The 27,082-nt window shown below is 35.6% G+C and overlaps 1 protein-coding gene across 1 annotated transcript in view; it reads right to left on the minus strand.

Moving 5' to 3' along the window:
- The window catches only part of LOC117316368, a 229,230-nt gene extending 203,738 nt beyond the window's left edge, over positions 1-25,492 (minus strand). The window contains exons 1-9 of the mRNA XM_033870909.1: positions 25,487-25,492; positions 18,087-18,408; positions 14,271-14,377; positions 13,266-13,333; positions 11,114-11,316; positions 7,877-8,221; positions 3,534-3,640; positions 2,262-2,335; positions 1,770-2,050 (exon numbers count right to left, since the gene is read on the minus strand). Coding sequence (XP_033726800.1) covers positions 1,770-2,050; positions 2,262-2,335; positions 3,534-3,640; positions 7,877-8,221; positions 11,114-11,316; positions 13,266-13,333; positions 14,271-14,377; positions 18,087-18,408; positions 25,487-25,492 — 1,513 coding nt within the window. The remainder of the gene's footprint in view (positions 1-1,769; positions 2,051-2,261; positions 2,336-3,533; positions 3,641-7,876; positions 8,222-11,113; positions 11,317-13,265; positions 13,334-14,270; positions 14,378-18,086; positions 18,409-25,486) is intronic.
- Positions 25,493-27,082: the final 1,590 nt, after the last annotated feature.

Below are 27,082 nucleotides of genomic sequence, written 5' to 3' on the forward strand. Positions count from 1 at the left end.
TAGTATCTATATGACAGGGGTATAATGTATCTATATGACAGGTATAATGTATCTATATGACAGGGGTATAATGTATCTATATGACAGGGGTATAATGTATCTATATGACAGGTATAATGTATCTATATGACAGTGGTATAATGTATCTGTATGACAGGGGTATAATGTATCTATATGACAGGGGTATAATGTATCTATATGACAGGTATAATGTATCTATATGACAGGGGTATAATGTATCTATATGACAGGGGTATAATGTATCTATATGACAGGAGTATAATGTATCTATATGACAGGGGTATAATGTATCTATGTGGCAGGTATAATGTATCTATATGACAGGGGTATAATGTATCTATATGACAGGGGTATAATGTATCTATATGACAGTCGTATTAGTATCTATATGACGAGGGTATATTGACCCTATGTGACAGGGGTATAATGTATCTATATGACAGGGGTATAATGTATCTATATGACAGGGGTATAATGTATCTATATGACAGGGGTATAATGTATCTATATGACAGGGGTATAATGTATCTATATGACAGGGGTATAATGTATCTATATGACAGGGGTAGAATGTATCTATATGACAGGGGTATAATGTATCTATATGACAGGGGTATAATGTATCTATATGACAGTCGTATTAGTATCTATATGACAGGGGTATAATGTATCTATATGACAGTCGTATTAGTATCTATATGACATGGGTATAATGTATCTATATGACAGGGGTATAATGTATCTATATGACAGGGGTATAATGTATCTATATGACAGGGGTATTATGTATCTATATGACAGGGGTATAGTGTATCTATATGACAGGGGTATAATGTATCTATATGACAGTCGTATTAGTATCTATATGACATGGGTATAATGTATCTATATGACAGGGGTATAATGTATCTATATGACAGGGGTATAATGTATCTATATGACAGGGGTATTATGTATCTATATGACAGGGGTATAGTGTATCTATATGACAGGGGTATAATGTATCTATATGACAGGGGTATAATGTATCTATATGACAGGTATAATGTATCTATATGACAGGGGTATAATGTATCTATATGACAGGGGTATAATGTATCTATATGACAGGGGTATAATGTATCTATATGACAGGTATAATGTATCTATATGACAGGGGTATAATGTATCTATATGACAGGGGTATAATGTATCTATATGACAGGGGTATAATGTATCTATATGACAGGGGTATAATGTATCTATATGACAGTCGTATTAGTATCTATATGACGAGGGTATATTGACCCTATGTGACAGGGGTATGGTATTTTAATTAAGGAATATCTAGTATGTTTTTTATGTTCTGGAGTGAGTGTACTCTTAATTAACGCCGACTCGGTCCATGCCGAGTTTAGCCTGATAGTTTTATTGATTCCCTGCTACATGTCACTTTACTGATTGAGGTTTCTCTCTTACAAATCATTACGCACCTACATACACCAATCAAACGCCATTGCTTACGTTATAAACTGTAACCTCATTGTTAACGTTATAAACGGTAACGTCATTGTTTACTTTATAAACGGTAACGTCATTGTTTACTTTATAAACGGTAACATCATTTTTTACTTCATAAACGGTAACGTCATTGTTTACTTTATAAACGGTAACATCATTTTTTACGTTATAAACGGTAACGTTAATTTCTGAAAGTTCATTACAAACGAGATTAAATTATTGAGTTATGGCCTCATTACCCGACATACCTTGTAATTTTATCTCGCTAATGGCCAATGAGATGGTAAGGTTCAGGGCACCAGTAGAAGCGGCTTCGAATGCCTCTTGTAATACATTTATTATCACATCAACAGTAATTTGTATTTGGATGATTGGTTGTATAGGAGCTCTGGTAGTTGTTGTGCTTTCCGTGGAGTTTGAGGTTGAGTTTGAGGTTGAACTACCTGTCGTTGTATTGTCTCCCCCAACTGTTGCTACACTTAAAGGATTTATGAAGTTAATTTTATATCCAATAACCACACTTCCTTTTCTGAAAGAAAATAAAAGGAGCTTGTTTTCATTCAATTCCTTAACGTTCAACAGACATTAAAAAGCGGTTAAGTATTGAATTATTCCTGTATTGAAACTAAATAACTGAAAGTTAATTCATATGTTTCACTTCGTTAGAATACTGTTGACACCCTTATATAAGGAAAGATAACATAGGAATGACAAAAAACATAAGCCTGTTTTTCACTTACGTAAAACCTGTAACGGTTGTTCCATTGTAGAACTTATTTATAGAACTATTGCCGGTGCTGTAAATGGTATCCATCTGAAATAAAACAAGGAGAAATCAGCTATAACAATGACTGAAAGGGGGCTCAAAAACACTTAGGGAGATACCCCAGGAAAGAAAAACGACAATAAGTATCCCACTGTGTCTATTTAATAAACAGGTACAGTTAATTGATTCTATTTAACTTTATAGTCCGCAAGCAATAAACACTTACAATTAACTAGGTAATTAAACAGCATTCGTGTTTTTTTCTTTAACATGAATAACAATTTAAGATGTTAATAATCATGAGATGTATAGATCTACATACAAATGTATACTGTATGCTAAAATGAATAGAGATACTGTATATGTGTTCTAAAAATAGAATATAGATTCTGAAGTGTTTTTTAGATAGAAGAGTAATAGGTAATAGAATGCTAATGTTATCATTTGAAGTGATATGTACTATGTGTTCAATTAATGTAACATATATCATTTCCTTTGGCCGGATATGGACTCCTTTGAATTCCTTGCACTGTATTTGTTTTATTGTGAATACATCTATGACATTCCAATTTGTGTTTATTATTATTCCTTACTGACATTAAAATCAGTGTTGTTATAATAGAAGAGGTTCTTTACTTACTCTTATTTTTTACAACAATGTAACAAAACAACCATTTTTTATATCAGCTTGATATCAATAACAACTAAAGGTCAGTCCGTTAAAGACTTTTGTTATATTGTTAAGGATGATCTTTATCTGAAAAGAAATTACTGAATAATTTTCGCGACTCGTGACATCATAATAACAAGGAATACCGACATAATAACACTGCAGTTGTTCTAACTCAAAATGGGATTTTGGTTTGTTTTTGTTTTTTGTTGTTGTTTTGTTGGGGGTTTTTTTTTTGGGGGGGGGGGGGGGGGGGGGGAGGGTTGCAAAAAAAATAATTATTTACTTAATTCTACAGAAACTCGAAAAAGAAAAAGCTGAAGACCACCGATAAGTGTTCGTCTGATGATAAATGAACAGATATACGTGATGTGGACCAATACTTGTTTTGATAAAAACACTCTTACCCATGAGGATATTATGGAAGACACGAAAATCAATAGATATTTGTCATTATCTGTACGTAATTTTGAATATACACATATATAGGATATTAGGTAAATACATTTAATTGGAGGTACATGTATACGTTATAAGCTATTTTCAAAAACAAGACCGAAAATTTAGTATATTGACCATTTCTGTGAAGTTTCCGGCCATATTCTGGTACTCTGTAGTATTTTCATTAGCAAAGTTGTCGTCCCAGTTTGTATCGTTCGCTTTCACATCTCCTATAAATTCCACTACAAACACAAAGAAAAGGACAGAAGATAATAATCATCAAAATAGTGTTATCTTACCAAAAACAAACACAAAAAATCCGAGATCAACAAGATGGCATAGGAGATCAGTATGTACTGAAGAGTTAGACACGAAAACCTGTGATATGTAGTTAATGTAATTGTCGACGATCATTCTACAGTGTAAGCAGTGGAACTGACCTTCAATCATTATCTATCAATCTCAATCCCAGAAAATGTATAAAAAATGTACAAATACTGTACAAAATCAGTATAGATACTGTACAAAATCAGTATAGATACTGTACAAAAAACCCTTACAAAAACTGTACAATGCTGCACAAATACTGTACAAAATCAGTATAGATACTGTACAAAAAACTTTTACAAATACCGCATACAATCTTTAAAAAAATCTGTACAAATACTGCAAATATACTTTGCAAATAATTTAATTACCAATAATGTACACAGCTTCAAATACTGTACAAATCTACAAATACTGTACAAAATACACATACTGTACAAAAACTTTAAACAAGAGGCCCATGGGGCCTGCATCGCTCACCTGGTTGGATTAGGCCCAATGTCAAAATAATGTTCATATTCAATTTGTTTTATTTGTAAATCTCTAACAATGCTATATATGGTCATAGTGTGGTAATCCGAACTGCTTTAAAGTTTAATGAAGTCCAGACTCTCTAAGGTCTGAAAGACCTCAAGAATTGCTTTTAGAACATGCATTCATCACTTTATGACTAGTAGCGATTCAAAGGAATTACCTCTATTTCCCCTATTGGGCCCCGCCCTTTTGGCCCCTTGGGGGTCAGAGTCACCATTTATGCAAAATCTGTTCCCCTTCCCCCAAAGATGTTTCTGACCAAATTGGGTTCAAATCCATTCATAACTTTATAACAAGTAGCAATTTAAAGGAATTACCTCTATTTCCCCTATTGGGCCCCGCCCCTTTTGCCCCTCTGGGGTCAGAGTCACCATTTATGCAAAATCTGTTCCCCTTCCCCCAAGGATGTTTCTGACGAACTTGGGTTCAAATCCATTAATATTTTTATGACTAGTAGCGATTCAAAGGAATTACCTCTATTTCCCCTATTGGGCCCCGCCCTTTTGGCCCCTCGAGAGTCAGAGTCACCATTTATGCAAAATCTGTTCTACTTCCACAAAGGATGTTTCTGACCAAATTGGGTTCAAATCCATTCATAATTTTATGACTAGTAGTGATTTAAAGGAATTACCTCTATTTCCCTTATTGGGCCCCGCCGCTTTGGCGCCTTTTGGGTCAAAGTCACCATTTATGCAAAATCTGTTCCCCTTCCCCCAAAGATGTTTCTGACCAAATTGGGTTCAAATCCATTCATAACTTTATGACAAGTAGCGATTAAAAGGTATTACCTCTATTTTCCCTATTGGGCCCCGCCCCTTTGGCCCCTCTTGGGTCAGAGCTACCATTTATGAAAAATCTGTTCCTCTTCCCCCAAGGATGTTAATGACCAAATCAGGTTCAAATCCATTCATAACATTAAGGCTAATAGCGATTTAAAGGAATTGGGTTCAAATCCATTAATAGCTTTATGACTAGTAGCGATTCAAAGGAATTACCTCTATTTCCCCTATTGGGCCCCGCCTTTTTGGCCCCTCGGGGGTCTGAGTCACCATTTATGCAAAATCTGTTCCCCTTCCTCCAATGATGTTTCTGACCAAATTGGGTTCAAATCCATTCATAACTTTATGACAAGTAGCGATTTAAAGGAATTACCTCTATTTCCCCTATTGGGCCCCGCCCCTTTGGCCCCTCCGGGGGGTCTCAGTCACCATTTATGCAAATCTGTTCCCCTTCCCCCAAGGATGTTTCTGACCAAATTGTGTTCAAATCCCTTCATAACTTAATAACTAGTAGCGATTTAAAGGAATTACCTCTATTTCCCCTATTGGGCCCGCATTTTTGGCCCCTCCGGGGGTCTGAGTCACCATTTATGCAAAATCTGTTCCCCTTCCTCCAATGATGTTTCTGACCAAATTGGGTTCAAATCCATTCATAACTTTATGACAAGTAGCGATTTAAAGGAATTACCTCTATTTCCCCTATTGGGTCCCGCCCCTTTGGCCCCTCCGGGGTCAGAGTCACCATTTATGCAAATCTGTTCCCCTTCCCCCAAGGATGTTTCTGACCAAATTGTGTTCCAATCCCTTCATAACTTAATAACTAGTAGCGATTTAAAGGAATTACCTCTATTTCCCCTATTGGGCCCCGCCTTATTGGCCCCTCGGGGGTCTGAGTCACCATTTATGCAAAATCTGTTCCCCTTCCCCCAAGGATGTTTCTGACCAAATTGGGTTCAAATCCATTCAGAACTTTATGACTAGTAGCGATTTAAAGGAATTACCTCTATTTCCCCTATTGGGCCCCGCCCTTTTGGCCCCTTTGGGGTCAGAGTCACCATCTATGCAAAATCTGTTCCCCTTCCCCCAAGGATGTTTCTGACCAAATTGGGTTCAAATCCCTTCATAACTTAATAACTAGTAGCGATTTAAAGGAATTACCTCTATTTCCCCTATTGGGCCCCGCCTTTTTGGCCCCTCGGGGGTCTGAGTCACTATTTATGCAATATCTGTTCCCCTTCCCCCAAGGATGTTTCTGACCAAATTGGGTTCAAATCCATTAATAACTTTATGCCTAGTAGCGATTTAAAGGAATTACCTCTATTTCCCCTATTAGGCCCCGCCCCTTTGGCGCCTCCGGGGTCAGAGCTACCATTTATGCAAAATCTGTTCCTCTTCCCCCAAGGATGTTTCTGACCAAATTGGGTTCAAATCCATTAATAACTTTATGCCTAGTAGTGATTTAAATGAATTACCTCTATTTCCCCTATTGGGCCCCCGCCCCTTTGGCCCCTCCAGGGTCAGAGCTACCATTTATGCAAAATCTGTTCTTCTTCCCCAGAGGATGTTTCTGGCCAAATTTGGTCAAAATCCAATAAGAACTTTATGACTAGTAGCGATTTGAAGCAAATGTTGACGGACGACGGACGGACGACGGACGCTGCGCCATGACATAAGCTCACCGGACCTTCGGTCCAGGTGATCTAAAAAAAAAACTGTACAAAAACTGTAAAAAAAAAACTGTACAAATATTGAACAAAAGCTGTACAAATACTGTATAAATTCTTTAGAAATACTGTACAAAGAGAAAGAGGGTCTATGGTAGATATGGTTGCTAGGATATTACATATTTGTTTCATGATTAAAGCTTATGTTCGCTAGTGAGAACGAGGACATTTGATAGTAAATATTGGCCAATGGTATGTCTTGTATTTTTCTGTAGGAAGGCAACCAAATAAATCTATTTCAATTTCATTTTCAACAAATCTTATTAACATAGAAAGAAAGTCAATATGATTAGACATCAGGCATAGCCTATATAAGTCTTCTCCTTAGTAACAACAGATGGTAAGACATACAGACAAATGTGATATATATGTACACATTGATATGACAAAATGACTTAAGGGGAAGTAACTCCTTGAGGTTGTTAGACGTAGAGAGTGACCCTTTGACTTAGGGTACTTGATTTTCGATACTAGATTGTTATGTTATCAGTGAATAATACAAAGCATTAAACTAGTGATATTCATATAAATGTACTGTTGAACATGACTATTTAGTGATATTGAATTTATCCCCACCCCCAACAGATACAGGCCCCACAGTCCATATGCATAACAAACTGGCCATCCACTGATGAGGATGACCAATTTCAGCAAATACATATACATTTATTTTTGTAGTAAGGTTAGTTAAGACAGAGACAGAGAAAAGGAAACAAAAACATATTAATAACTAGTATCAAAAGCTAATCTACCAGCCAGCTATCAAGAATTATGATTTTTCGCTTAATCTTAACAGGTCATTTGAACATTTTTTAAATGTTCACCCTGCAAGTATGAATATGGGTTAGATTGTTTCTTAATTTCGCAAAGTTTGTAGATCTTAGTTCCAGAGAAATAATGACAAATAACTTTATTAGTGGTCTTTTGGGTATTAAGAGGAAGTAATTTGAGGGAAAAGGTTCAGTGGACAACATGCCAAGGAATCCGTACATACTATGACAAGGCTATAACTTTATCTTATGACTTCATAATTTTGTTTAAAATCATCTATAGCAACAAAAAGTCAAATAATCAATGATTATATCACAAAACAGGAAGTAATACGAATACTCACGTATTGGAGGCGGGGGCGGTGGAGTAGTAGTCGGTGGAGTGGTAGTTGTTGGAGTGGTTGTCGATGGAGTGGTGGTTGTTGGTGTTGTGGTTGTTGGTGTTGTGGTTGTTGGGGTTGTGGTTGTTGGGGTGGTGGTTGTTGGAGTTGTTGTAGTTGGAGTGGTTGTAGTTGGAGTGGTTGTTGTTGGGGTGGTGGTTGTTGGAGTGGTGGTTTTTGGTGTTGTTGTAGTTGGAGTGGTTGTTGTTGGTGTTGTTGTAGTTGGAGTGGTTGTTGTTGGTGTTGTTGTCGTTGGGGTGGTTGTTGTTGGGGTGGTGGTTGTTGGAGTGGTTGTAGTTGGAGTGGTTGTTGTTGGGGTGGTGGTTGTTGGAGTGGTTGTAGTTGGAGTGGTTGTTGTTGGGGTGGTGGTTGTTGGAGTGGTTGTAGTTGGAGTGGTTGTTGTTGGGGTGGTTGTAGTTGGAGTGGTAGTTGGTGTTGTGGTTGTTGGTGTTGTGGTTGTTGGTGTTGTGGTTGTTGTAGTTGGAGTGGTTGTTGTTGGTGTTGTTGTCGTTGGGGTGGTGGTTGTTGGTGTTGTAGTTGTTGGAGTTGTGGTTGTTGGAGTTGTGGTTGTTGGTGTTGTTGTCGTTGTTGTTGGTATGGTAGTCTCACCATCCGCTACAAAAGAAAGAAAAATTCAACTAGGAAGCAGGCAAACGATCATTGCGAGTGTGATGAATGATTTATAACAGTGGCGGTGCATCATAAATAGTATACATCTCTTACATTTCAGATGAATAACCTCACTATACGAATTTAGTCAGCAGGATGCTCCCTTTTAGCTTTTATTAACTTCCACTGTTTTAAGACTCTCTTCGAGATTTATATAATGCTTAACTTTGATATTTCTAACACTTTACCTCCCTGTAACCTCATGCAATTGCCGTTCACGACTTTTATACTGTATTCATATTGTATCATTATAATGATTGATAGCGCCAACGTTTAAACAATGGTATATCTTGTGTTCTAGGCGCGCTTTACTCACTCGATATAATGCCCATCAAACATATGTTAATGACGCATATATTTATATAGTACGTTAGTTATTATCCTGTGTTCTATTGTGTAGAATTTGTATTTCACAGCTATACTCCTCATGTTTCTATGTGTTATATAATTGTTTAAAATGATGAGGTTGGTCGTAACAAAAACCAACACACATAGATATATTTTAACTATATCAACGCCATTATGACGATATTTATTTTTATTTCTAGAGTACCCGTCCATAGTAGATAGTACATTGTAGAGGACACCTGCACAAAGACAAGATACAGTGGCTCCTAATGATTGTTGCATTTTATAGGGTAAGAACAATAATATATAAAATACAGAAAGCTTTAATTATAGATGGACACAATTAAATATCTTAAGGTTAAAACATTAAGGAATCAAAATAATATAAAAAGATGAATACTAGGAAAATGAACACTTATTCAGTCTATTTTTTAAGTTACAAAACAACATGAGCTTAAGTGACCGTGGTTTTGTTGATGATAATGACTAACAGATCGTTACCTGTTTTTGCCACAAAAGAGGTTGAATTGACCTGTGATAATGTTTATTAATTTACTGTGATGATGGCTATTAATTTACTGTGATAATGGTTATTATTTTACTGTGATAATGGTTATCATTTACCTGTGATAATGATTTTTTATTTAACTGTGATAATGGTTATTATTTTACTGTGGTAATGGTTATTATTTAACTGTGATAATGGTTATTATTTTACTGTGATAATGGTTATTATTTAACTGTGGTAATGGTTATTATTTTACTGTGATAATGGTTATTATTTAACTGTGATAATGGTTATCATTTTACTGTGATAATGGTTATTATTTTACTGTGATAATGGTTATTATTTTACTGTGATAATGGTTATTATTTTACTGTGATAATGGTTATTATTTTACTGTGATAATAGCTCATATTTTACTGTGATAATGGTTATTATTTTACTGTGATAATGGTTATTATTTTACTGTGATAATAGCTCATATTTTACTGTGATAATGGTTATTATTTAACTGTGATAATGGTTATTTTTTTAATGTGATAATGGTTATTATTTAACTGTGATAATGGTTATCATTTTACTGTGATAATGGTTATTATTTTACTGTGATAATGGTTATTATTTTACTGTGATAATGGTTATTATTTCACTGTGATAATGGTTATTATTTAACTGTGATAATGGTTATTTTTTACTGTGATTATGGTTATCATTTTACTGTGATAATGGTTATTATTTTACTGTGATAATGGTTATTATTTTACTGTGATAATGGTTATTATTTTACTGTGATAATGGTTATTATTTTACTGTGATAATGGTTATTATTTCACTGTGATAATGGTTATTATTTAACTGTGATAATGGTTATTTTTTACTGTGATTATGGTTATCATTTTACTGTGATAATGGTTATTTTTTTAATGTGATAATGGTTATTATTTTACTGTGATAATGGTTATTATTTTACTGTGATAATGGTTATTATTTAAATGTGATAATGGTTATTATTTAACTGTGATAATGGTTATTATTTAACTGTGAAAATGGTTATTTTTTTAATGTGATAATGGTTATTATTTAACTGTGATAATGGTTATCATTTTACTGTGATAATGGTTATTATTTTACTGTGATAATGGTTATTATTTTACTGTGATAATGGTTATTATTTCACTGTGATAATGGTTATTATTTAACTGTGATAATGGTTATTTTTTACTGTGATTATGGTTATCATTTTACTGTGATAATGGTTATCATTTTACTGTGATAATGGTTATTATTTAACTGTGATAATGGTTATTTTTTACTGTGATAATGGTTATCATTTCACTGTGATAATGGTTATCATTTTACTGTGATAATGGTTATTATTTTCATTTGGAGTTGATCAACACACACCTTACTGTTGTAGTAAAAACGCTCAAATCAGAAAAAATGCTTTAGGTGAATATTTTGTAGTATTCAGCTAAATACAAAAATTAAATCAGAAAGAGAACGATTAGAAAGCTACTTAGTTAATCAATAATGTAACAAGTACATAAAGGATAAGTTAAGGTTGGGTTTGTTTTTGTTTTGTTTTTTGTTTAGATACCTTAGAGCACTATCATACTAAGCAGTAAGTAGATACAACTCTGGAGGTAAGGTTTAACTGTTGGATTACACGTTATACATACACAACATGGAGGCTGGTTCAAAGTCGTTTAGGAGAGGAAACTGCTGGGTAGAACCGGCCGTCTGTTGTAGGGTTTGCAGGGACGTCTGGGTGTTGGTTTTCACCTCACTACTAGTTATCGGTGGGTTAACACCAGATCCGACTACTCCAGGCAGCTTATTGTCCTTATATTTCAGTGTGAAATCCGCAATGACACTACCTTGTCTGTAACGACAACATCCATAGTCAGGTAGACATTAAAGGTTTAGACAGAGGATTTGGCACAGGTTTTGACCACATCATCAACACCCTTTTATCCATATACATCAATTAATGTAACATAAAATTACAGTCAATAAAGAATAATACAAATGTAGTAGAGAAATATTACTTATTATACTTACCACTAATCGCTATAATCTTTTTTTCATATTTCGAAAAATATTTTCATTGTATTAATTAAACAGATCCGGAATACAAGAAAATATATCTTAATATATATCTTAATATCGTTATTCCTATTCAGATTTTGAAGCGATTCAAAACTCTGAAGTACAATGCACATAAATAGGACAACCAAATGTGAAATGTCCACATTTCCACAAGGAAATCCACAGATAAAGCTGTCTACAAGGTTGACTCTTAAATGACAATTTAGGGAGCTGTACCTTAAATTTGTGGATGATATACTGTAAACGTGACCATATTCGCAGGGAGTTAATTTCGCGATTTCGATATATTAACTATACACGTGTGGGTAATTTTTCGCGATATTACATTTTTATCTCCATCAGTAGTTCTAAATTACCCAAATTAATATCAAATTATAGGCGTGTGAAAAAAATGTTCACGATAAAAAGGAATCCGCGTGAATTCCCCCTTCGCGTAAATTTTCACGTTTACAGTAAAGATTTCGTTAAGGGTCATCTAAACAGAAAATCCATTTAAAACAATGATGGTTTACAAGCCTACTATGGTGCAATTTAACAGAAGTAATATGATGAACTTTTGATATGCATAGTGGCAAACCATTGGACTGCCTGTTGGCATGTAATTTGTTAAACAAATTCAGTTACATCCTACAGTTTCACCTTATAGTTACATCATATAGTAACACCCTATAGTTACATCCAATAGTTACATCCTACAGTTACATCTTATAGTTACATCCTACCCTACATTAACTCTACATCCTATCCAGGAACATCTAACTTACTACAAAAAAGGAAAACAACACTCGAAATAACTGAAGATTATCAAATACAATGCAAGCACTGCCTTTTGCATTAGAGTTATTACTAATGGGAAATAACTCTGATATCACAATGGACAATGGACAAGAACGCAAATAGTATAAGTGTATTGTACATTGTATTGTACATCTTTAAGAAACAAAATTACAAGATAGTGGCTGAAGTTTATGATAATGAAATAATATGCATTAATTGAATTCGTCTCTTTGTATTGTTTAAAATTAGGAAATCAAAATGTCCCATATACATATTATTTATTTGTTAAAACAAAATGTGTTTGAATAAAATGAAAGTTTATCCCATTATTGAACCTTATCTAGAACTACAGGTAAATGGAAGGTACCTTACCTAAATCTTAATGGTTGGTACCTAACCTATATCTAAATGGACGGTACCTTACCTAAATCGAAATGGACGGTACCTTACCTAAATCTAAACGGACGGTACCTTACCTAAATCTGAATGGACGGTACCTTACCTAAATCTAAACGGACGGTACCTTACCTAAATCTGAATGGACGGTACCTTACCTTAATCTATATGGTTGGTACCTTACCTAAATCTAAATGGACGGTACCTTACCTTAATCTATATGGTTGGTACCTTACCTAAATCTAAATGGACGGTACCTTACCTAAATCTAAATGGATGGTACCTTACCTAAATCGAAATGGACGGTACCTTACCTAAATCGAAATTGTTGGTAACTTACCTAAATCGAAATGGACGGTACCTTACCTAAATCTAAATGGACGGTACCTTACCTAAATCTATACGGTTGGTACCTTACCTAAATCTAAACGGACGGTACCTTACCTAAATCTAAATGGACGGTACCTTACCTAAATCTAAATGGACGGTACCTTACCTAAATCTAAATGGACGGTACCTTACCTAGATCTAAATTGGACGGTATCTTACCTAAATCCATTCACCACCGTACCATCATATATATCCTTATACGGCCCACTGTTCTGAGCAGCGTCCATCTGTAACAAAAGAAGCATTCGGCATGGTGAACTGGAGCTTAAATTGAACCTTATCAGCACATAGCAGTCTTATACAAAATTATAATATGTAACAAATGCTAAAAACACCTTTTTTCCTTAAGCCAATCATTCGATTCTAATGTTTTGTTTTGGTACATACTTTTGGGTTTTGTTTGCCTTAAGGATTTATACCAAGATCATTGCTAACAGAAAGTCCATATTACGTTAACATTTTCTGAAGAAATTTCATTTTGATTTGATTTTTGACTGACTAAACTAACTTTCAAATGATGCTAAATGAATGTAAGTAAAATTTGTTTTAAGGATCTTTCAAATATGAACGAGAAAAGCATTACTACGGAATTATAATAAGAACGATTTCCTTTTAATCCATGTATACATTTAAAAAGAATAAAAATCATGAGGCCAACCGGCCTTAACGGTCATCTGACTACAAACTTAAAGCTTACAACCGGGCGAATGATACCTTGTATAGTCGCACTACTTTCAGTAAAATCCCACAAAGAATTTTGTTGTGGTAGTTCTGGTCAGCAATAAGTAACGAGTTGTATGTTTCAGCTAATTTCCCGTTTTTGACCCCCTTCTTTGTCCATAGGGGTCAAACGAACCTGAATTATTTCGGAAGTGTTTTCCAACTCTTTCCATTAAATTTCAAACTTAGATGAAAATGTTACTCATTTCCTTTTGAGACCCGAATTCTCCGTTCTCAGGGGTCAAACAGGGGTCAAACTAGCTTCATTTATATTAAATGTGATTGCTCTCCCCGAAAAATGTTTATGAAATAAGATTGCCCTCCCCGAATTGTGTATATAACATTTTGTTGACCCATTCTTGATAATTAGGCCAAATATCTGCAATCCTTGAAAAGGTGACCGAGAAGTGAAATCACTCCCCCATCCCAAGTATGTATACTGACCATGGCTTTGAAGTTATTAGCCATTGTGGTATAGGCATCACTGCTAGGATTCCCCAGATCTGAGTTCCAAGGCGTGTTAGGAGCTCTCATACTCATCGTAAATTCGACTGAAATTGAAAAAAATGTGTATGTAAAATAGGAGCGCATTACAATTATCTATTTTAAGAAAAAAATAATCATAATCAAACAAAAACAGACGGAGTGTTATTAATCACCAACAAAACATCAACTACGTATTTAACAGAAGAATCAAGGTTTTGATATTCTAAGAAACCAAAATTATAACGTCTTTTATAAACAATGTTTATTGTTAGTTGGACTCGTTACAAATCACTATTCTTATCACATCATGGGTTGGGGAGGCAGAGTGATAATTGAATTAATGGAATGTGGTTTTAAAGACACCAATATATTTTAGATCAATACGGACCATCCTAACTTTGAAACCTTTTTTATTTGACATTTCCCTTCCCTTACACAATTATTAACAATCAACAATTTCAAGATGTCTTCGTTCTCCTATTTTTATAACAGAATACATTTCATGGAAAGCGGACTACATCATTAGTAGATGACTGTACTGGACGTAAACGTAAGCCAAGCATCTAGACGAAATGCGTAGAGGATGACAGCGTAAACGTAAGACAAACAAATAGACGAAATGTGTAGAAGATGACAGCGTGAAAATGAAGGCCGACGACACCGTTATTCGGTTTGGTGACAAAACATTCCAATTCATGACATAAGATTACCTGTGTCCTTCTTTTTGCAAACTTTGTTTAGTTTCAACGGATAACAGTAACATTGTTTTTTATTTTCTATTTAGATAGGTAGAGGACGCTTTGTCTTCAGATGAAAACATAGATATGCCCTGTAGAACTTACATCAACGGTATTTCTGATTGTTCAACACTGGCCGCTTACCTCGATATTTACTTACAACATAGCCTTCATGGACAATTGTATAAGTGAGATGATTTCAATGTTACTTCAATTGTTATTACTTTGCTTTAAAGACATTTATAATACTGTTCCGCAACTTATTTTTTACATGTCCAAATTTATTCAACATTTCTCCGATTTGTTTCCTACATCAGGACGTAACGATGGAGCAACGATATATTGTTAACGAAGCCGGGACGTCTACATCTCCGAAACACCTAGTCATAGCCGGATAGTCTACATCTCGAAACACCTAGTCATAGCCGGATAGTCTACATCTCCGAAACACCTGGTCAAAGCCGGAGACGTCTACGTCTCCGAAACACCTGGTCGTCTACATCTCGACACACCTGGTCATAGTCGGATACGTCTACATCTCCGAAACACCTGGTCAAAGCCGGAGACGTCTACATCTCCGAAACACCTGGTCGTCTACATCTCCGAAACACCTGGTCGTCTACATCTCGACACACCTGGTCATAGTCGGATATGTCTACATCTCCGAAACACCTGGTCGTCTACATCTCGACACACCTGGTCATAGTCGGATATGTCTACATCTCCGAAACACCTGGTCAAAGCCGGAGACGTCTACATCTCCGAAACACCTGGTCGTCTACATCTCGACACACCTGGTCATAGTCAGATATGTCTACATCTCCGAAATACCTGGTCATAGTCGGATAAGTCTATATCTCTGAAATATCTGGTCATATTCTGTTGCTATATCTAAAGTGATATTGCATAGTCGCTATTTAATTGATTTCTTGTAGGAATGATAGTGTAGAGAGCTACATCTAAACAATTGCTCCCATAGTTTAGAAAATATCTACACCGACAAATGGGGGAGGTAACAAAAGGGTCCTGATAACCAAATGTTACCAACAAAATATAGAGGCTTACACGTAGTACCACGTAATTGTTTAGGGTTGTGAAATTTTTATATATATAATAATATATAATTAATCTAAATGATCAAATTAGAAGCTCAAACTATTGCAGGATAGTAATATATTTCAAAAATGTAAAATTTGGTATTCTATTAGAATATACCACAATCTATTATTGTTTTTAATCGATTATAATTGTTCTTTGTCGGAAATTTTGTTCATCTAAGTCGACATGTCGCTGTTTCCATTTTGTGCTATTTTGAACAGTATAAGTTTTATTACTGTGCAGAATAGAAAAACAATTTTTTACAGCAAAGTAGCAAGTAATGTTTTGCAACGCTCTCTTGAAGATTGCACAAAAGACACTTAAGGTTTGGACACTTTTCAAACATAACAAAGAGATAACTAGAGCAGAAATGAATTACACTGCACCGCACAGCCGCAATGCTGTTGATAGGATACACCCAAAATAGAACAAAACTCCAAGATAGAAAGGAGCATATTACCCATAAAGCAATAAATTATAATATTTTTAATATTGCGTTTCAAAAGAACATAAAGCACATGTAGATGTTGTACATACCTGGTGAGACTTTCGCCGGACCGGGAGCTGAAGTTAGATAAAAACAAAATGGCATTAAAACAGAAACACGTTGTATAGTGGTTGGAAAACTTTAATTGTATGACTAATTTACAACCTGCTGTATTTCATATGGATCCGATTTCGTTCATGTGTACTTTGTACAAATTCAACACTAATGGATAATATTTTATAATATAATACAATATAATATAATATTATGTTATTTAATACAATATCATATCATGTTATGTAATATAATATAATATCACATCATATAATATAATGTTATATAATTTAATATAATCCTAGGTTAAAAATCATAATAAAAACACTGATGATAATTAGGGAAAATACATAGTTATATTTTAAATCAAATACTTATCGTAAACAGTTTATTTCCATTAATTGGAGACATATTGACATTATGTTTTCAACAGAATAATTAACACGTATCAGGCTAACAGTGAAGTTTCGTGAATTGTATGTCCAGGTAACAAACTTTGTTCTATCTGCGTTATAAGTATTAAGGGTATCTACAATATGTCTACCTACAGTTTGATTTTAATATGACAAAACATTTTATAGGTTTACTTCTTAGAAAGAAATGACCTGAATCATACACAATTCTGTATAGAACTTTTTTTGTTTCGATAAGAATTATTAGTATGTGATACTAAAATTCATTTTTGTATAAAATATCATCACAATATTATGTATCGGTCTTTATTTTCTATCAATCTTACTTCCATCACACTGGAGATGAAAGCACATGTAGTTTAGTTTTATCGTCGAAAACAAATATACAAAATTATTTGCACTTTTTGTTTTTATCGATAAGATTACGCCTACGACAGTAGCCGACCTTCTTCAATATTATCTATTCTTCCCTTTGAAGGATAAACATTTAGAAAAATATTACATCTGGTACAGTGTACCCAATATTTTGTATCCGGGTCCATATAACCAGTACCTTTAGTAAGAAATATCATTTAACAAATACAACTTATTATGTTGTATACTTTAACTTTACAGATAAGAAATTTAAATAAGTATAAACAACATATTGAAATAAATAGATCTAAATGTACTATTTGACGACAGAGTATTATAATTATATAGATCTATTTTGTCGATACAAAATTCGTCTAGTATCTGATACATAATATTTTTAAATTGAACTATTTTTCGATATGGAAATATTTGAAGATATAATATTTTGCATTGATGAGTTACTTATCGATAAGAAATACCTGCAGTATATTAAATACAATTTTTCGTATCAATTTATTCGTAATATCTGTTAAATATAACGCTAAAATATTGCATTGGTTACTTTGTTATCGATAAGCAGTACTTATAAGTATACTTACTGTCACCTAGGTAGATGAATAAGTATACTTACTGTCACCTAGGTAGATGACAATTCCACATATCACGGCTATGGCGACTATCGCAATCACAGCAACAATAAGCAAAACTTTGGCCAGTTGGGATTTTTTTCCCCGCGACAGAATAGATTCTGTTGAAGAAGCTCCGTCCCGGTAGTGTCTGGGGTCCTTATATTCGTCTCTGTAAGCCGTGCCTGGCTTATAAACATTGTGGCTAAATCTCTCGTCATGGTGCGAGGGGTATTCCGGACGATAATACTGCGGATTATCAAATCCGTCGTCATCATATCGGTCGTCATGGCGACGACGCTGATGATGACGTTTTTTCCTTCCGTTCTAAAATATAAGAGAAAATACGTGAATGATTTACATATACATGTTACAAATAAAGAGGAAGCAGTGATTAGTTAATATAGGAATAAAAAAGCATTTTGATGATTATTCCAGTAAATTCATATTTTCATAAATATCAAATATACCATCACTCATATTGATGTGCCTACAAATTTACAATAAAAGTTTTATTGTTATACTGTAATGCTGTTTGTAACAAGCATTTTAATGCGGATGACAATATATATCAATTATATATTGATATTTTGGCGGACTAATCTATCTTCCGCTCCCCTTTGCTGTATAAGGTGTTATTCATACAAAGAATTCAAAGAAATACTATTAATAATCGAAATCTTTTAAATAAGCATTATAAACATAAAAGAATGAAAATAAAATAAAGTAATTGCGACCACTCCTAAAAAAGTGAGCCAATTTATCGCCACACATTTGTCTTGCTGGTTTTTTTTTACAGTGGAGGCAAACAAAATAAGGTTGTCAGCCTATAATGTAAAGAAAAGGCAAGGGCGTTCATAACTGGCTGATACGGCGGCGTAAGAATTTCTAAAAGGAAAGAGTCCATTGATAAAAGTAAACTTTCACAAGAATTATTAAAAGATTAAAGTATAAGGATTAACTTAATAATCTTTGATGTATAGCTCCACAATAATCCTAAAACAAACGAGTACAACTCTACGGTATGGAGGGTACGATTAATACAATAATTTAACTGAACCAAAAATCCACCTCCACCAAAATATATGCAAGCAATATAAAGTTTGGAAAGACCAAGACCAAACCAAACCAATAAAGTATGAGACGACTAGGCAAAGGCGATTTTTTTCTTATCTAAATAACATTTATGACTACGTCTACAAGAAATCTGTGTTCTAACTTAAGATTACGTCAACAGAAATCTGTATTCTTACTAAGGACTCTGTCAACCAGAAATCTGTATTCTTACTAAAGACTCTGTCAACTGAAATCTGTATTCTTACTAAGGACTCTGTCTACCAGAAATCTGTATTCTTACTAAGGACTCTGTCAACCAGAAATCTGTATTCTTACTAAAGACTCTGTCAACTGAAATCTGTATTCTTACTAAGGACTCTGTCTACCAGAAATCTGTATTCTTACTAATTATATTTATATTAGCCATGTTTATATTTATTTTCTTTAAACAGTCGGTGATGCTTCAAGTTTAAAGCAAAACCGGATGCCTATATATTAAGGTTGGTAAGCTTTATAAAGGCTGCTTAATATAATTTTATGATAATTTTTACAGGAACAGTTTGGAAAAAAGATACTTGGAGAAATAAAAAGATGAATATTTGTCGCGAATAGAAAATCAAGATAAAGAAACTACAATGTAGATACAAAAACCTATATACTTTTACAAAGTTGTGTTGAACTGACAAGAAACTCGGCGGAGCTGAGTCATATGTTATTTAGTAATGTGATCGGGTGGTCGCTACGTCTCAACGCACAAATAGGTAAACATCGTGACAAAATTACCAGGAATGTAAAAAAAATCTCTTGTTACACCTAGTCGCTAGGATTCTTGGTCACCGCTCACCTGTTTGTGTAGCTTTTAGGTTTTCACACCTATTCATTAAAAATCTCATTATTCAAATATGGCATACATTATATCTGTTACATTTTTGTATATTATGTAAATTAACGTGTGACACTAAATATAATATTGTATTGTCATTGCCATATGTAATAACCAAGTTTTAAGAATAAGAAGTTGTCTTAACCAAGATCTCGTCCAAATTGATCAATCATATTGAAATTCTACTTAGCAGCATAAACGGAAAGGTTATGTCATAAACGGAAAGGTTATATCATAAACGGAAAGGTTATGTTATGTCATAAACGGAAAGGTTATGTCTTAAACGGAAAGGTTATGTCATAAACGGAAAGGTTATGTCTTAAACGGAAAGGTTATGTCTTAAACGGAAAGGTTATGTCATAAACGGAAAGGTTATGTCTTAAACGGAAAGGTTATGTCATAAACGGAAAGGTTATGTCTTAAACGGAAAGGTTATGTCTTAAACGGAAAGGTTATGTCATAAACGGAAAGGTTATGTCTTAAACGGAAAGGTTATGTCATAAACGGAAAGGTTATGTCTTAAACGGAAAGGTTATGTCTTAAACGGAAAGGTTATGTCTTAAACGGAAAGGTTATGTCATAAACGGAAAGGTTATGTCATAAACGGAAAGGTTATGTCTTAAACGGAAAGGTTATGTCTTAAACGGAAAGGTTATGTCATAAACGGAAAAAGACCAACACAGGATTTGAATATATCTTAACATAAACATAACGTCGGTTTTAATATCGAAACCAACAAAATTATCTGCAGATACCGATGCAAGGTGTTTATATCAAGGCAACCTTAACTAAAACAACACTGTATAATTTTATGGATTCTAAGGTTCATGAGACATCATGGCGCCAAATGTAGGTTGTCATCGGATATATTCTATTTCATAGTGCGATGTCAAGGTCGACTTCTTTTTATCTCATAATTCTCATCAAGTACAGAATCAAACTTACAAAGGCAAATTCAATACGGGTACAGTTTTTGCAGTTTATATATAAAAGCAGTGTTAAGTTTTTGTGCCTGACGGAGAGAGGTCTATTTGAATCACAACGCCGGTGAAATTTTCTCATCACCCACCTGTATCTACCCTACAAGTAGGGTCCTGCTGCCCCTACAAACAGGTGACGCAATTTAGGATCTTATCTTTTCATTTCTATCTAAAGGAGTGTCCGAAAGAAATACAACATATCAGAATCTTTCAAAACAAATAGATTGTTACATACAGTACATCAAAAATGTAATAATACTGTACCATACAGCTGTTTCATCCATGTAGAAATCATCGGTGATTATAAGGGACTAGCACTCCGTCTTTCTGATGTCTTATAATTACACAGCCTTAATTTTGATTCGGGTTGTGTTCCCAGACATAGTAGGGTATATATAATTTGATATTTAGATTGATTTGTACATTAACTTATTAGTAATTACTGCTTAGCATTTTGAGACTTGAACGACTGGTTCGCCAGTTTGTGACAAGGTATGGTGCCCGTCTGCGTGACTCCGGCGGTATTTTTCGGTAGAGTGGCATTTTATAGTGGGCTTCAGTTCCGCACTACTACAAGGAGACAAACACGGACATGCAGAATCCTTCCAGACATACACACTTATAACACGCATGCATCTTGTTGACAAGTGAGGCCGTAGTTGGATGACCTTGGCTATTGATAGGAACTCAACAGCCATTGATGTTGAACAGACAGACCTCACGGAAAACTGACAAACACAGGGAGATAACTTCTAATGTCCTTCACTCACCACCTGATGTCACTGTTTACTTACTGTCGATCACTACTTGTGATCTGTTTATTTGGTATGTACTGAGAATTCAACACTTGTTGTCTATATTAAAAGGACTAGCTACTGTTGTCTAGATTTGGTATGTACTGAGAATTAAATCCTTACTGTTGTCTAGATTTGGTATGTGCTGAGAATTAAATACTTGTTGCCTATATTAAGAGGACTAGCTACTGTTGTGTGGATTTGGTATGTACTGAGAATTAAACACTTGTTGTCTATATTAAAAGGACTAGCTACTGTTGTGTGGATTTGGTATGTACTGAGAATTAAATACTTGTTGTCTATATTAAAAGGACTAGCTACTGTTGTCTGGATTTGGTATGTACTGAGAATTCAATCCTGACTAGCTGTTGTCTTGATTTGGTATGTACTGAGAATTCAATCCTGACTGTTATGTGGATTTGGTATGTACTGAGAATTCAATCCTGACTGTTGTCTTGATTTGGTATGTACTGAGAATTCAATCCTGACTGTTGTCTTGATTTGGTATGTACTGAGATTTCAATCCTTACTGTTGTCTGGATTTGGTATGTACTGAGTGTACTGAGAATTCAATCCTGACTGTTATGTGGATTTGGTATGTACTGAGAATTCAATCCTGACTGTTGTCTTGATTTGGTATGTACTGAGAATTCAATCCTGACTGTTGTCTTGATTTGGTATGTACTGAGAATTCAATCCTGACTGTTGTCTGGATTTGGTATGTACTGAGAATTCAATCCTGACTGTTGTCTGGATTTGGTATGTACTGAGAATTCAATCCTGACTGTTGTCTGGATTTGGTATGTACTGAGAATTCAATCCTGACTGTTGTCTGGATTTGATATGTACTGAGAATTCAATCCTGACTGTTGTCTGGATTTGATATGTACTGAGAATTCAATCCTGACTGTTGTCTGGATTTGGTATGTACTGAGAATTCAATCCTTACTGTTGTCTGGATTTGGTATGTACTGATAATTCAATACTTACTGTTGTCTGGATTTGGTATGTACTGAGAATTCAATCCTGACTGTTGTCTGGATTTGATATGTACTGAGAATTCAATCCTGACTGTTGTCTGGATTTGGTATGTACTGAGAATTCAATCCTTACTGTTGTCTGGATTTGGTATGTACTGAGAATTCAACACTTGTTGTTTCTCTTTAGAGGACTCGACATGGATCACACGCAATGTAGTTGATGTCATGGAAGATGCAACTTCCGCTTATCTCTCTAGATTACCCGTTGATATTTTTCAGTTTATTTATTCAAATGTAAACATTACATTTTCATAGATTTCGATCTTTCTCCTGCTGATATGTCAATATTTGCGACAAATATATTAGTACAAGCATGGGGCAAAGAAGTCATTCTAACAGTTTGACATGAAAATGTCAAATTTTCGAGGCAATCCGCCACTTTGTCAAGACATAGTGAATTCACATAAAATCACGTGATATATTCTATATAAGATACAGTAAGACTAATAATTTAATAGTAGTTGAAATAACAACCATGAACCCTGTTGGCTTCAGTGGGCCGAAGGCGGTGGCTAGTGTGACGTACAAGCCATGTTCTATGATAGAATGCTATGTGACCAACGGCCATGACATTTGAAATATCCCGTGCGTGCAAATGCCGAAGTGTTAATGGACGTTTCGTCCCAGAATGATTTTATACGGATACAGCGTGTAGGAACAGGTGGACGATATTGCATAAATACTTGATGTACTCTCGTCCATGAAATGGTAATGGATATGATAAATATATTGTGTATAAAGTCTGGAGAACTTTCAAAATATCCTGCAAAGAGTGAAATTGGCCAACGTCCCCTGACAGCAAAGTTATATTTAAACAATTATCAGGACTGTACAAACCAAAATTTACGAGTGCCGAAATGTCGCAATGGAAATCCTTACAGACTGCTTGGGACTGTCGAGAAAAAGTCGATGACTGGAGGCGACTTGAGTACCGGTGCAGCAGTTTTTAAAGTAAAAATATTGTCAACGACGGGAGGCGACCAAATTGAGTATCGAATAGCAGCAAAGCAATGTAGGATATACGAGGAATGCTGCAATGCTGTTGGGGATGTCAAAAAACAAAAGTTCAGGGAAGTAAGAAAATATTTTCAGATACCAGCATGGGGTCAAGTGGAGAACAAAGCCTTAACGTTCGTTCAATCCTTGAAGGGTTTGTAAGTTGATAATCCAGTATCTTTCCCTCGACCGACGCTTCCTTTCATCCCAGGTAGGGCAATGATCAATAACAACCACATGCAAGTCCTTCAAAGTATGACTAGGTCAATTGAAATGTCTTGCCGCAAGGGAAGTCAGGTTTGTTTTGCTTGATGGAGCAACGGTGGCTGTTGATTCTGATGTTTAGCTTTGTGCTGGTTTCTCCAACATACTGTATTCTGTATTTTTTACAGGAAAGAAGATATGCAACATTTGCTGATGTACATATCAGTATTTGTAAAATGTGACCACAATGTTGTTAATGGGTTTGGGTTAGGCTTACCCTTAACGTATCTTTAGAATCTGCGTATGGACAAAGTTGCACGTTCTTTGCTGCATGTATTAAAAGCGTTAGTTGCTACGACAAAGGCAGAAGGTGATTTGCTGCTCTCCACCAGATACAAACAGATATACACTTAAACATGTCATTACTGGTTACTGGACAGTGGTATGAGAAATTGATATCTAATTTCTTAGAATCACATTTTTGCCATTGAACGCAAAATATTTAGATCAACTGGTAAACAGAAGAGTTGTAAAATAAATGGTTTTGATTTGGATTTGACACCATGATGGGCCCACAATGACCCTATGGTGTACTGCAGTCACTGTCGTATTATGTTTTATATAAATAGTGACACAGTTCATAACGGAAACCAATACATGCCCCCCCCCCCCCCCCCCCCCCCCCCCTTAATTGTTAAGTAATTCTTTCTCCGAAAGACAAACTACATTTGTATAATGGGGTATGTTGAAATTCATTTAATATTAATGGCGATTTTAATATTTACGTATAGCCTGGCAAATCGGCCAGTAACAGTCTCATGTAACAGTGTCATTGAATACACAATTGTATCACAGTATAACCAGTCTAAGAAAACTTGACGGCCGGATTGACCAGGTCGCGTTTAGAGGCATACTTACAGATGTACCATGCTCAGTTAAACAACGCCAGTTTTCAGAATAGGCAGGTTCCAGATTATGCAGGTTTTAAATACTATAATTTAAGAGGGAACATTCTGGCAACAAGCAATAAAGCCGGAATAGACAGGTGTCCGGATTAGGTACATGTCCGGACATGCTTTGACAAGTTTTACTTTAATGCACTGTGTGGGGGGAAAGCTTATAAGTCTACAATGTAGCATGTACCTATTCTAAACGAGGGGGAATGTTAAGGTAATACAATACTTATTTTACACTGGGAACAGTCGAGGCCTAGTTTCTCAACTTCGTCCACGAATTTCTACAGCTATTGTGGCGATTTGAATAGTTCCAGCTAAAAAGTTCAAAAAGTCATACATACAAAGAAATCGTTAACCGTAAAATAACCGTTTACCATTTATAGTCTACATAGCCACATGAATATTCATAGCAGTATTATATTACATATGAACACTCGTTTTCTGGAGTTTAGTTCCCTCGGTCACCTCCTAGGTAATTAATATCTAACGCCCTTACCGCCATTGACGAGTCCTAGAGGAACAAAACAGATGTGTGATGACCCTGGACTCTCTGACGAGTCCTAGAGGAACAAAACAGATGTGTGATGACCCTGGACTCTCTGACGAGTCCTAGAGGAACAAAACAGCTGTGTGATGACCCTGGACTCTCTGACGAGTCCTAGAGGAACAAAACAGCTGTGTGATGACCCTGGACTCACTGACGAGTCCTAGAGGAACAAAACAGCTGTGTGATGTCCCTGGACTCTCTGACGAGTCCTAGAGGAACAAAACAGTCGGGTGATGACCCTGGACTCTCTGACGAGTCCTAGAGGAACAAAACAGCTGTGTGATATGACCCTGGACTCTCTGACGAGTCCTAGAGGAACAAAACAGCTGTGTGATGACCCTGGACTCTCTGACGAGTCCTAGAGGAACAAAACAGCCGGGTGATGACCCTGGACTCTCTGACGAGTCCTAGAGGAACAAAACAGCCGTGTGATGACCCTGGACTCTCTGACGAGTCCTAGAGGGACGGAACAGCTGTGTGATGACCCTGGACTCTCTGACGAGTCCTAGAGGGATGGAACAGCTGTGTGATGACCCTGGACTCTCTGACGAGTCCTAGAGGAACAAAACAGCTGTGTGATGTCCCTTACATCATTGACAAGTCCTAGAGGGATGGAACAGCTGTGTGATGACCCTGGACTCTCTGACGAGTCCTTGAGGAACGAAACAGATGTGATGTCCCTAGGATTACTGACAAGTCCTAGAGGGATGGAACAGCTGTATGATGTCCCTTACATCATTGACGAGTCCTAGAAGAACAAAACAGCTGTATGATGCCCCTTACATCATTGACAAGTCCTAGAGGGATGAAACAGCTGTGTGATGCCCTTTACATCATTGACGAGTCCTAGAAGAACAGAATACTGTGTGATGTCCCTAGGATTACTGACGATCAATGAAGGACGAAACAGCTGTATGATGTCCCTAACATCACTGACGAGTCCTAGAAAGTACAATCTGTACACCCGGTACACAACCTGTACACAATCTGTACGCCCGGAACACAGCCTGTACACAACCTGTACACAATCTGTACACCCGGTACACAGCCTGTACACAACCTGTACATAATTTGTACACAACATGTACACAACCTGTACACAACCTGTACATAATCTGTACACAACCTGTACACAATCTGTACACAACCTGTACACAACTTGTACATAATCTGTATACAACATGTACACAACCTGTACACAATCTATACACAACCTGTACACAACCTGTACATAATTTGTACACAACATGTACACAACCTGTACACAACCTGTACATAATCTGTACACAACCTGTACACAATCTGTACACAACCTGTACACAACTTGTACATAATCTGTATACAACATGTACACAACCTGTACACAATCTATACACAACCTGTACACAATATGTACACAATCTGTACACAATCTGTACACAACCTGTACACAACCTGTAAACAATCTATACACAACCTGTACACAATCTGTACACAACCTGTACACAATCTGTACACAACCTGTACACAATCTGTACACAACCTGTACACAATCTGTACACAACC

Source organism: Pecten maximus, chromosome 18 (assembly GCF_902652985.1).
Source record: "Pecten maximus chromosome 18, xPecMax1.1, whole genome shotgun sequence".
NCBI lineage: Eukaryota > Metazoa > Mollusca > Bivalvia > Pectinida > Pectinidae > Pecten > Pecten maximus.